The following is a 13710-nucleotide window of genomic DNA, read 5'->3' as shown; positions in this document are numbered from 1 at the left end:
CATAATTCCTTCTCTGGTGTGTACAATCAAGCCGGTGCCGTCCCGCGATCCTGACAAAACCTGAAACACATAACACATAACATGGTAAACACGAAGCTTAGTGAGTTCCCCAAAATACCACATACAACAAATTCGCCACTCGAGGCTATACTCTGTAAGACCCTCCGGTCAATGTGTCTCAGCAGGACCCTCCAGTCCCATAGCTCGTTGGACCCTCTGGTCCGATCTAGCTCGTTGGACCCTCCGGTCCAGTCTGGTTGAGGGCCCTCTGGCCTCATAAATTGTTGGACCCACCGGTCCAGTCTGTAAAGCTCTGCATGGCATAAATCACAAAGAAATAATGCACAACATAAAACATAAGGCAGGATAACATAATAATCAATGTAAGCACATAAGACCTTCCGGTCACACATAACTACCACTCAAGGTAAAGTATAGTGAGAAGACTCACCTCGGGTAACCTCGGATGATCTCGAACTCGAAACACTGATCTAGCCTCCGCCTAATCACATACATAAATTACCTCTAATTAACAATGGCTCTCAAAGGCTAGACTATTCCCCTCCTATGCTCTCTCAGATGGGTAAAAGACCATTCTACCCCTCCTGACCTCTTTCACTCATCTTGACCAAACCCTAAAGTCAACAAAAGTCAACTCCAACTTTGACCAGAATCGTCGAGTGCACTCGGGAGACTCGTCGAGTCCAGTCAATTCATGGCAACCACAGCAAGCTCCAACTCGACGAGCTAACCCCTAACTTGTCGGGTCACCACCTGACTCAGTTCATCGGGACCAAACCCTGGCTACTTGCCGAGTCAGCGGCTCAACTCGACGAGTCTATTCAGACTCTCTTGCATTCAGACCATTTTATTGCAAGATACTTTCCCAAACTTCAGATCTATGCTCACAAGGCTCATTAATCACGTAAACGTTCGATCTTTATGTCCATGCCTCACACATCTAGCTCTATTTGATAAAATAACCTCCATAATGGTGTCTTAGGCTCAATACTCTTATGTGGCTGCATAAAGCTAGGTTCTTGGGACTCTTTGGACCTCTCAAGGTCCAGATCTGATGTCTAAGCCTCAAAGGGACTTCACATATTCCATAACTCAACTTAAGAGAGGGTAAAGAAACCCTAATTTCATGAGATCTACTATTCATACGAGAACAGGTATGGATTCATACCTTAAACAGTAGCCTTGAATGAAATAGCAAAAGATTTGAGCCCCTCAAGTCAGCTTAGCTTGAACCCTCTCCTTCTTCCTTGCAAGAATGCACCAAGATGATGAAAATTAGCTCCCTCTTTCTCTCTATGCTCTCTGGATCGATTAGGGTCTCTCAAGGGAAAGTGTAGCCGCAAATGAAGGCCATAAGGGCCTTTAAATAGGTCACAAACCCGGACAATTATTGGTTTCTCTAAACAGCACCTACTCGGCGAGTCCCTCCTCTGACTCGTCAAGTCCACTCATTAAATCCACGCGAGCAACTCGACTCGACTCGGCGAGTTGGTCCCTCTACTCGTCGAGTCTCTCCTTCAATCTCAAGATTAACATACACAATAATGTCCCTGAAAATCCGGATGTTACATTAATTGCAAAGTATTTTTCAATTTCAGTGTTTTTGGTAGTTGTCTTTGGGTTTACGGGTGAGGGTACTTTCGGGTGAAAGACTAATTTTTCCGGTGACATATTCGTTGATTTCCACAACTACAAGTTCTATTATTTCAATTTATTGTGAAATTTGAGTTTAATTGCAAGCTATGTGTAGTTGTATCAATTATGTGAAAATTGCCATATGTATGTATACTTGAAATTTGTATGAATCTATGTGAATTTGGTGTATATATGCCAATGTATGTGTGTTTGATGTATATGTGGTATATGAGTATTTGGTAGAAATATATATGATGTTATTATCTATATATGTGAAATTATATGTGTTTGTTATAAGTAGGATGTTATTGTGTGTGTATGTGAATGTATGTATGTTTGTTGTAAATGTGGTATATGAATGTGAAATTTATGTATTTGGTATAAATAAGATGTTATTATCTATATATGTGAAAGTATGTGTATTTGGTTTAAGTAGGATGTTATTATGTGTGTATGTGAATGTATTTGTATTTGGTGTATATGTGGTATATGTATGTGAATTTCATGCTCTTATGTATTATGTGAAAGTATGTGGTTTTGGTATTAGTAGGATGCTATAATTGAAAAAAATAAAAATAAATTATTGTTATAATTGGAAAAAAAAAACACAAAAAGAATGTTATAAAATTGTTTAAAACCTTATATACGAATACTAGAAAGTTTCTAGTTTGTTCCTAATCTAACCTCAAATTAACCAATAAGTTATATAGTTAACTTATAATCTTCAAATTAACTTATAATCTTGCAACATATTTATACCATGTTATAAATAAAAAAAAAATATATTTTTTAATCTCGACGGTAAAAAAGAACAACACAAAAACAAAATATAATTGTGTAAAGTACAATGCTATAATTTAATCGGATTACAATTTTGTAATTAGCGTCGACACTATTATTTTTGATATTTAATCGAATGTTGTTATGTAATTACCAGCGACATTATTACCGGCAACCAAAATCGTTGAATAAAAAAAATTAAAAAATGAAAATTGTTATTACCGGCGACGCTATTACCGGCGACATTGTCATTACCGGTGACATTATCATTACCGACGACAATTCTCATTAGCGGCGACATATTGATCAATAGCGACGAAGCATAGCGACAACTTATTACCGGCGACGTGTCGCCGCTATTACTATTACCGGCGACAATTGGAACTTTTACCGGCGACTTTTGTCGCCGCTAATTATCCTTTTCCTTGTAGTGCTACTTATTTGTTTTCTATAGTATCTTACTCTCATTCATTTCTATTATGGAAATATACTTTCATTTCTTTATCTTCTATGTAATTGTCACTTAGTGTGTTAGTTTTCCCTACAAGGGTTTTCACACTCTTTTGTGTTCTTGGTCTTCTTCTTTAGCTTTTGTGCTTATAATTATATGATTATAAAAAATCACACTCTTTGAAAGATAGCTTTTCAGTAATGTAATTGTAATGAACAAACTATAGCACAATTAGAATACATGCCAATGTTCTATTTTAATACCATATGTAATATTAGTTAAGAAACTTTACATGACCAATATTGGTAACAAAGAACTCCACCCCAACGATGGCACACAGAATACATATCGAACTCCAGTTATATTTATTTTTCTATAATAGTAAAGTATTTACATTATTTACTAATAATAATCATATGGTAACTTGGAACTTGTGAAAAGTTGTTATAACATCATACTATTATAAGTAGATTAGATCCTACATAGTTTTAGTATAAATAATCCAATTTATTGCTGAAAATATAATTCAAAATGTGACTAGTTTCCTCTATCAGACTATCACTATACAAAGCAAAAAAAGACAGTTTGCTGGAACTTTCACTTTCACCTCTCAATTTCTATTTCCATTAATGTAACAGTGAAACAACCATGAAACCTGATGGTGAAATTCCTTCATAAATTTCCAAAGTAACACACCCTGTAGATTTTGACGTTTTAACAGCATTAATTGGTAGCTTGTCCAAGATTCTTGATCTTGCTTTCAAAGATAGTTTTTTTGTCCTGTTTGCTAGCTTGTCCAAGATTCTTGATCTGCTTTTAAAGATACATGCTGTATATCATTACATATATGTGTCGACAATGTCTCATGAGCGTGACATTTCAGGAAAAAGTAAATCAAGATGATTAAATTTCGCTAAATAAGTTCCAGTAAAGCCAAAATGAAATATATGACTTCAAGCATTAAATCTGAAACAAAAACGATATTTCAGAATAGCATGCGTATGTGAACAAGATGCATTTTAAATTTCCTCTCACTTCAGTTATCTTCTTTTAATTAATTAGTACAGGAACACATTATGAAAATTGCAGTGTGAAGGTGTACGTGTATATATAACTTTTGTTTTTTCTTTAATTATTTTAGCTCAAATAAACAAAAAAAGAACAAGAACTTGTACTAGATTTAAGGTATAATAATTGATTAAAAATTAAGAGATTAATAACTTATACCATCGGGTACTTTATGAAATCATCGAAGCTTAATAATTTAAATCCCAATATCTCTAACTGAAAAAAGACGTTTTCTCCGGCAGGTTTCCGGCGTGACGTAGCCCTAATGTGAGTGACACGTCACCAGAAGTGGTCCCAAATCTTATCAATGTTGACCCAATGTCAGCAGCATCGTCTCCTGTAGTGGTCCTGTAGTCAGCGCCAAGCATGCTGCCGCGTCGGCATGTGTCAGCATCAAAGGGATGGGATACAGGTGGTGGTGCCATGGTGGTAATGCCGCCGGTTGGGTTTGATATAGGTGGGTACGAGTAGGACATAGCAGCAGATGCAGCTTGGTTTTCCGAGAAACGATGTTGTGTATTGATTGCGAGGAGTGAAGGGTCGTTTTCAGAGTCATTTATTTCGGATCTTTTTGCTGTTGTTGTGGTTGTGGTGGTGGTGTATGTTGTCGGAGCAGCTGTCTGAGGTGGCGGAGGAGGCATTGTAGTTTGTGTGGTGGCAGAAGCAGAAAGTGGCGAAGGGTGGGAATTACTGGTTTGATTTTGATATTTACGATGATTATGGTATTTAGTGTTTTCTTCATCATCTTCTTGTTGTTGTTCTTCATCTTCTTCATCATCTTCAACTTGATCTTCATCTTGATGTTGAGGACTTTGACTAGGGTTTTCAGCTTCTTCTTTACTCTCTTGCTGATACATCTCTTCCACCATGGGTTTCCACAACCGGACCCTTGCATTTATGAACCAATTTGATACCTGTAAAACAAACATATATATATCCTCCATTATTAACTCCTGAAATAATTATTATAATGCATTTAAATATAGTTCTTACTAGAAACAAGCCAAAAAGCTACATATATACTTCATGTTATATAAATTTAATCATATTTAAATCTTCCTTAAAAATGGCAATATGATCATGAATAAGATTCCAACTACACATGGATTCCTAGACATTAACTGATTGATATTTTTCATTACATTTTTTGTTTCTTACTTTGTCTGCGTTCTGTCTGTCTTCATTTCTTTTAATGAGTTTTATTTTACCTTTATTTTAAAAGTAAAACACTATTTCCCACTTTTGTTGTGTAAGACTAATTACACATATTTCAACCAACTCACAAAAATGCATGTACATGTGGACATTTTAATCTCTTGATCCAATGCATGACATTAATTAATTAAAGTCTTCTTTAGGAACCTTAGTTTGGTGTCAGAGTTCACCTTTGCATGCATGTAAGTTTTACTATGAATGTGAAAAAATTACTGATGTTATAGTAAATGACTGAAGCTAGAGATGAAAGTAACTTTTATAAACATGGATCGATGTTATGATCAAAAGGTTAAGACATATGGTATAGTAGCTAGTGAATCATCATCATCATTGTAAAAGGAGTACAATGAATGGGACCTTTGTGATGGATTGTCATTTTGTTCTGACTTCTGAAAAAGCCAAGAGTACGTACTTCCAATTAGCTAGCTTTGTACTATTCATGTTAGCAGCAGTGTTGCATGCATACTTTAGGTTTCATTATAGATCAGAATTGGACCTTCTTACAAAAACGAATATATATTAAATATACCATCTTTATTTTGAAGTAAAAATCATAACTATTTAAAAGTGCTTTTAATTATGCTCGTGTTTTATTCATAAGATTTATCTACACACCAAGTTTATGAGATTTCCTAGAAAAAAAATAACGTTGATGTAGAACTTAACCTAAGTACAAGCTTACTTCATGTTCCATTAGAAAGTTAATAACATTAAAATACAAAACAAAAAAAAAATGATGGTGATATGTCACGTACCCAGTATTTAATATATTGTTATTTGGTAATTAGCATGATGAAATGAAGCAAAAAGAAATCATGAAATATAGTTGAAGATAAATAGTGTATGGTAGCTGCAAAAATGGCCACCATCATGCCTTTAATTTAATATATAAGGCCAAAATATATATACACACACAGACGTTGTACTGGATGATATTGATGGGGGAAATGAATTAAAAGCATAAATGAGAGAGAGAGAGAGAGAGAGAGAGAGAGAGAGAGAGAGAGAGAGAGAGAGAGAGAGAGAGAGAGAGAGAGAGAGAGAGAGAGAGAGAGAGAGAGAGAGAGAGAGAGAGAGAGAGAGGAGAGAGGGAAATGATTAAAGACAAAGAAAGCACGAGAAAGTAGACCTACAACTGCTTCTATATTTCATGTACACAATTTTATTTATTACTTCTTCCAGTGTGCAGGTGGGGGTAAAGAGAGAAACCTCTGAAGTGAAAAAATTACATCGTTCTCGTTTTCACACCTCATAAATTTTATATAAATCATGATTGTTTTGTAAAAATATTCAATGAAGTCGAAAAAAGAATGGAAAAACTCAAGAATCATGCAATATCCCGTCGAAACTTTTCTTTTTCCTTCATTTTCACGTGAAAACGAAAGCTCAGAACTCACATAAATACAGACATGTGTGCATTATTTTTCTTATAACATAATATATAATTCATACGTACATATGAGAGAGAGAGAGAGAGAGAGAGAGAGAGAGCACGAATGAACCTGATTTCTGGAGAGGCCAGTCTGTCGAGCTAACAAGTGTTTATCGGCATCGCTTGGATACCTGAGAACGATTTTTGTCCAATTAAAACGACAGGATATGATGCATCCCTACTTCAATTAAATGCATTTAGATTCATATATATAATATACCGAATTTTATAACCTAATTAAGTACAGATATCATTTGTTTACTGATTACTGATCCCCTCTTTCATTTACTTTTTGGATTATATAAATATATATATCTTGCATGGACGTAAGACAATTCTGTACAATCTATAGCTAGATTTCTCTCTCACACATTATAACACACACAAGATATACATATATATATATCACCCCATTAGATTCTGTGATCATGCACGTATCATCAGTCGTAATTGTACCTCACACATAACTCACATGAAAATACTATTTTACTATATACGATACTCATGTGGTTCTATCAAAGTCACTAAACTTTACATCATTTGTCATTTTCTTGATGTAAAGTTTAACAAAAGAAACCTCAAAAACTGTCTTCTAAATCAATCAAAACGTCGACTAATCCAATTCCTTCCAGTTGCAGCATCCACCTTGGAAAAAACTTTTCGGCCCATCATTATATAACTTACGTGTGTTGAAAATGGTGTTTTTACGTAAGTGAAAGGGTCAATGATATATATATAGCAGGTTCTTAGCGGATTAAAAGAAAGAATAATCGAGTGAAACATATAATGAAACACCAACTTTATCAGCTTTATCATAAGAGAGACAGAATACTCATGCTTTTTTATCTTTTCTTTCTTTAATCGCTCTCAATCATAAAAGCTTTCCCAACACACAGACACACACATGACACATCCCTTGCTATTTTTAAACCACACTCTCTTATCTATGATTTCATCATTGATTAATTTTCTAATTTTTTCCACCATTTCTTTTTCATAAAGCCTGAATCTTGATAACCAAGATCCAACATGAAACGCATATGTACGTAATTCATTAGTAAAAGAGAAGAAGAAAGAAGAAGAGTATATAGTATAGTACGTAGTAATTAAGTACTTACGGGTGTAAAAAGTGCTCAAAAAGCCAAGCTCTTAAAATGTTTACAGAGCGTTCAGGTAAACCTCTTTGAGGTCTCCATGCTTCGGGCTCCATCATTCCCATTTGATGGAATGCTCTTTGTTGTCTTAAGCTTTGTTCCAACATTTTAAGCCTTGGAGTCTCACCTTTTGTCACCCCAGAAGAACCCACATCTTTTTCGCCTAATAATTCACAACTATTCTTCAATTGAGCTGAAATTGCATCTTTTAGACATCGAAAATGGCGTGACATTGCCTTTTGTGCTAGTGCTGTGTATGGGACTGCAGCCCCAAAACCCATTACCATGTCGAACGAATTCACCACCATTTGCATTTGTTCACAGTAGTGGTTGTATCTCCGATCCACCTGATTTTCGTGTTTCAATTGTTATTTTCGTTCATTCACACTAAATCACATTTTAATATTAATTATATACCAAAAACATAATATTGTAACTGTTGCAAACAACAAATTTAAGTGACCAAAACAAAAAATTGAAAGTGGTATCAATCAGTACAACACTCAACGAATCTATATTCAACAATGAACAAGATCCTACTTTTCTATAGATGGAAATTACTTAGCAATAAAGTTAATGATTTTCTTATATACATATATATACACATAACACATGTACACATACATAGTACGTACACATAATAAAATATGTAAAGACTTATGCGTGTGATATGATATTATATATATAAATATATTAATAAGATTTCGAAAATTTTAGAAGTTGGAACATATCAATCATAGCATACGTCAAGACATTGTAATGGTGATGAATATGATTTCTCTTTCAAAATTTAAAAGCATTTTGGAAAAAAATAAGAATCTAGATCACTAGCTATGATTAAGCCTATCGAATTCTTAATCATATACGATGACGTTCGTATATAAGTTGTTGGAATTTATGATTGAATATAGCCGACGCATTGACATATGGACAAAAAAAGTTATAATATATGAAAATTGTACATATTTCAAGATTTAACTATATATATATCAAGATCTTAAGATGTTAGATCATTGAACAGTAAAAAAGAATTCAGGAAAATTCAGGTTATTCTGTCAGATAAAACCCTATTTTTTCAGCTGGATTTTACCCATACAAATTGCTCAATTGGTCACCGGAATCTTGTTCGTCCCCGGTGGAATTTCAAAAAATTTAAAATTCTTGATTCAATTATTGGTTCCCAGAATTCTTTTGTGTGTGTGTGTGTGTGTGTGTGTGTGTGTGTGTGTGTGTGTGTGTGTGTGTGTGTGTGTGTGTGTGTGTGTGTGTGTGTGTGTGTGTGTGTGTGTGTGTGTGTGTGTGTGTGTGAGAGAGAGAGAGAGAGAGAGAGAGAGAGAGAGAGAGAGAGAGAGAGAGAGAGAGAGAGAGAGAGAGAGAGAGAGAGAGAGAGAGAGAGAGAGAGAGAGAGAGAGAGAGAGAGAGAGAGAGAGAGAGAGAGAGAGAGAGAGAGAGAGAGAGATTGACTTACTTCGTCAAGCATGGATAAGAGTTTACTTTTTCGTCTTTGATGTTCAATTCGCTCAGCAGATGACAAAGGATGGAGATCTTTTGATGAAGCAGAAGATGAACCACCACCACCACCACCACCGGCGGCGTTGTTACTTGGATTCTGATTTGAGTTGTTTGTAGTGTTATGTTTCGAAGACTTGTTTATTTTGAACTGACCTCTTCCAACGCTACAAAATTCTTCAAGTAATTCTTGAGCTGCCTTCACATATCTTGAAGTCCTTAACGCTTTCACTACACCAAATGAAGAAGATCCATACCCGACATGAATTGGATGGTGGGTTTGACCCATAACCCCTCCTCCTCCTCCTCCCTGCAATTGCAAATTCCGATATGGATCACTTCCACCACCACCACCTGCTTGATTGAAGTAAAACATAGCTGCAGCTGGATCGTCGCTAATTCTTAATTCCTCAACTTTAGCTGCTTCCAAGTGTTGTAGAGTAGAAGATAAAGATAAAGAAAGTCCATGGCTATCGACACCACCACCACCACCTTCGTGGGTTGTACTACCCGGTGGTACCCATGCGAATTGCGTGGATTGACCAAATTGGCCATGCCCAGAAGCGGAGGAACTACCGAAGCTTTGTTGATGATGAAGGGTGGAAGTGGAAGATGGGACAGTATTTGGTAAAAGCATGTGAAGTGTTGAAGAAGAAGTAGAAGGATTATGGTGATGGTGATGGTGAGAAGAAGATTGCGAGGAAGGAGAATCATGTGATGGGTTCATCAAGAAAAGCTGCATGGCTTGAGCGCTATGACCATACCAATCTCCGGTGGTGGCAGAAGGCCGCTGATTTCGTTGATGTTGGTGGTAGTTTATTTGATTCTCAAGTAATTCGGTGGCTGGGCCTCCTGATGGGAAATTGAACATCTCCGACAACATCCCAGCACCGGACTCGTAGACAGCCGGAAGCCCACCGGCTCCACCGGCTCCCTCATCTTCTAATCCCACCAATGAACCCGGTGGTGGCTCAAAACCTTGTATACGCAACTTATCTCTTCGGATCTGATGGTTGATGTGATTCTGATTTTGTTGTTGTTGTTGATCTTGAGATGGTCTATCAAACCCATGCGAGAAATTAAAAATATAATCTTGTGACATAGAATTCAATGAGAATTTGTTCTTGTGCTGCAGCTGCTCTTGGAATCTGGCTACTTCCATATCATCACCATCTTCTTCGGAGCAATCTTGAAGCAAAACACATGCATAGATCGGTTTACAGACAATAAAGGGGGTAAAAGAAAAAGTAGCACATGAGGGTTTCTTGAAGCTTTGTGAAATTCGATATAATTACAGAAAGAATAAACCAGAAACTGTCGAATTTAGAAATTGTAAAGCATATACACAGTAGTAACCTCTACGAGGAGGTGTGAGAGAGAGATATCGTTGTCGAAGTTCTTCAATTCTTGCTTGACTGTCGTTTTTCCTCTTTCTCTTTCTATGTCTCTTCCCTTTTCTTTCTCTTTGTTTCTCTTTTACAGTGCTGAGTGTTCTCTGCAATCGCCTTCTCGAAAGAGAGAGAGTGCGTGAGAGAGAAAGAGACGAACTACTTTGTAGTATATATATATATATATATATATATATATATATATATATATATATATATATATATATATATATATATATAATAATAATAATAATAATAATAATAAAATCCTTAATTCTAAAATGAAAAAATGAAAAAAATAAAAAACTATATTGTATTTCAATCTTATATTTTGCACATTTCCATCAATTTGATGACATAATCATTTTGTTACACTCTTTTACTTTTTGTCTATCAATTTTATAAAAACTTATGTTATGTTTAAATTTAAGAAATGTAATAGAGTATTAAAACTTAACAAAATTAAATTGAATAAGAAGGAAGTGTCCTTATTCAAAGACGGAAGTGCCCTATTTCAGTCTGTGTTCATTAGCAAGCCTCTACTCTTTTCTTATCAACGTACACATACAGGTCCTCCATCCCGATCTGTTGAATCTTCCTTTTTCCCTTTCATTTTCGTTGTCGGCATCATCTCTGCCTCCAGCTTCAATAGTTGCGCCTCCAATGACTTCTGGAGGTAACGTCTTCAGCTTGTCTTCTTCTCTTTCTATGTAATCGATCTTCCTCTTTCCCTTGAATTCAAGGATTTGACATAAAATTTGTTGTTCGTCAATATTACACTGTAATTTAACTTTTGGTTTGTTCAAAGACGTTGGTAATAATAATAATGAGAAAATTGGTTATATATGTTTAAAATCGTTTTGAGAATTGGTTATGTATGTTCAAATTTGATCACATAAGAGGCATATATTTTGAGAATTGGTTTGTATATTTTAGTTATTAACTGATCATGGGAAATGAGTTTATGTGATCACAAGTTCGGATTGACTATGTATAAAATTATATATATTGTTTTGTTAATAATATGATTAACTTTTAGTGTATATTTTATTATGTTGAAATCCACAACTCAAACTTTCTTGCGTGATTTCTTTTCAAGTTTTAGTTTCTTCTCCTATGAATTAGTTTTACTGAATTCTAAAACTACTGAGATTAATAACAACAACATAGACAAGGTTGTGAAATTTGTTCAGTAAAATTTGTTCAAACTATTTTGCAAGCTAGAAAGTTATGGGTGACAATCTTTGATATATGGTTGTGCCCACACTTTGGTTAGTTTTCATAATATAATTGTTAATTTCATCAAGTTTAACACCAATTTATGATGAAAAATTAATGCAATTTGTTTCATTTATGGTTGATGTCTTGATGTAGGTATGCATATTTTAGTTTCATATATGGTTTATAATTTTATTTTTTGTTTCCAACCATTGTTAAAATAAATGTAGATAGTTTTTTCCTATTCCGTATCATGTAAACATTAGCATCTCCATCTTCCATCCATGAGTTTTCGACATTATATGGGAAAGATTGACCAAATTTCATGTGTTTATACATGTATATAACTGAAAATTTTATCATGTATACAAAATATAAATGATAATGGATTTTTGTTGGACTTTTTAGTTGTTAAGGTGCAAAGCTCTTCATTGGATACTGAATTAGGTGGCGTTTCCATATGTGATATGGAAGGCTTCTCGTGTGGAAGGCCTTGTGGGTTGAGATTGCGTATAAATACTTGTATAATATTCATTGTGTATGTTGAAAGAGCTCTCATCGTATAAATGAGTAGAGAGAGAGAGAGAGATAGAGAGAGAGAGAGAAAGATAGAGAGAGAGAGAGAGAGAGTATTGTAGTAAACAAACACATGCTTCTACATTTTTGAACTACTCCATTATTTATACATCTTATGCTTAAACGTTAACCTGGGTCTTTTCGATTATGAATGTTGCTAATTCTGCAATTGTCATCTCCATGTGATCTTACATGTGATATCAGAGCTTAATCTTGAAGGTTTAATCAGCTTTTTCAAGATCAACAATCCTAGATGACAACAATTTTGTGCAATCGACTAAAAGATTCGAAATTTTTGTGGTGAGTCTCTCTATTGGATCTATTTCTTTTCATGCCTATTTTGTTGATCCAATTATATTTTTTCAATTGATCTAGCCTAATATTGAGCCCAAATTTATTTCATTTTTGATTTGTTGTCATTTGATCTAACTTTGAGCCTAAACTTCGAATCCATTTTTTTATCCAAATTCGCACTGATCCCTGTTCATTCATTTAAAAGCCAAATCGAAATGTTTCAATCCATTACTGTTCATGATTCATTTAATTGAGCCCAATTTATACTTCAATTTGATAAATCTGACATTTACATATGTTTTTACATCACAATTCACCTCATGTATTTGAATTCGTTTCCTTTTTTTATCTCGGATGATGTTCAAGTCTTCTCTGTTCGATTGATGTTTGTGCATCTGTCCACAGTGTATATTTTATCAGGTTGTCGTTGTTCATCAAGAATAGAGTGACTGATGATTCAATCAAAAATTTTCTTTCTCATGTTGTACTCGTTTCTTCAAATTTACCTGATCTACCGATTTTTTCTTAAATTGAACATATCACATGAATCGATTCTTTATATTCTCTTGATTCAGTTGTGATCAAGTTAGCATTTAGCATTGTCAATCAATGCTTTGATTTAGAACAACAGGTAAAGAAAAATTGAAGAACAATGAAGAAAAAGATGTTTATCAATGAATCGATGGGTTTGATCTAAAATTGTTCAAAAATTGTTGATTTAGTATTTGTCGATTGTGATATGAGAACATTAATATCAAATTGGAATGTGATGAATGTTTGATCTCTGAAGTGATTTTTGATTCCGTTTTAATGACAAAGTCAAAACTAAAAGTCAAAATTCGTGTTCATGATCAATTGGAAACAAATTTTGAGATTATATTGATTCAATGTTGTTGTAACATCCTAAAAATCAAGGTAAAAAATTTCATTTTTAAATTCCAACCAAAGACCATAATAGTTTTTCAAATA

The 13710-nt window shown here is 34.5% G+C and overlaps 1 protein-coding gene across 3 annotated transcripts; it reads right to left on the bottom strand.

The window, feature by feature from the left end:
• Positions 1-3373: 3373 nt before the first annotated feature.
• Positions 3374-10812, bottom strand: LOC145109386 (BEL1-like homeodomain protein 2). Of its 3 annotated transcripts, none has more exons than XR_013708998.1 (5): positions 9225-10812; positions 7721-8103; positions 6673-6733; positions 4115-4869; positions 3374-3700 (listed from the first exon to the last, which is right to left on the bottom strand). XR_013708998.1 is itself a non-coding variant. In XM_079046522.1 (5 exons), the coding sequence occupies exons 2-5, from the start codon at positions 10425-10427 to the stop codon at positions 4168-4170; spliced, it is 2349 nt and encodes a 782-aa protein (XP_078902648.1). In that variant the 5' UTR covers positions 10428-10453; positions 10622-10812; the 3' UTR covers positions 4063-4167. The 3 variants fall into 3 exon arrangements, 1 of the variants encoding a protein (XP_078902648.1); XR_013708997.1 differs by having other exon boundaries at positions 3374-3697; XM_079046522.1 differs by lacking the exon at positions 3374-3700 and having other exon boundaries at positions 4063-4869; positions 9225-10453; positions 10622-10812.
• Positions 10813-13710: the final 2898 nt, after the last annotated feature.

Source organism: Lactuca virosa, chromosome 4 (assembly GCF_052849685.1).
Source record: "Lactuca virosa cultivar CGN04683 chromosome 4, Lactuca_virosa_CGN04683_v6, whole genome shotgun sequence".
NCBI classification, from domain to species: domain Eukaryota; kingdom Viridiplantae; phylum Streptophyta; class Magnoliopsida; order Asterales; family Asteraceae; genus Lactuca; species Lactuca virosa.
This window is presented reverse-complemented; position numbering and strand designations above follow the sequence as displayed.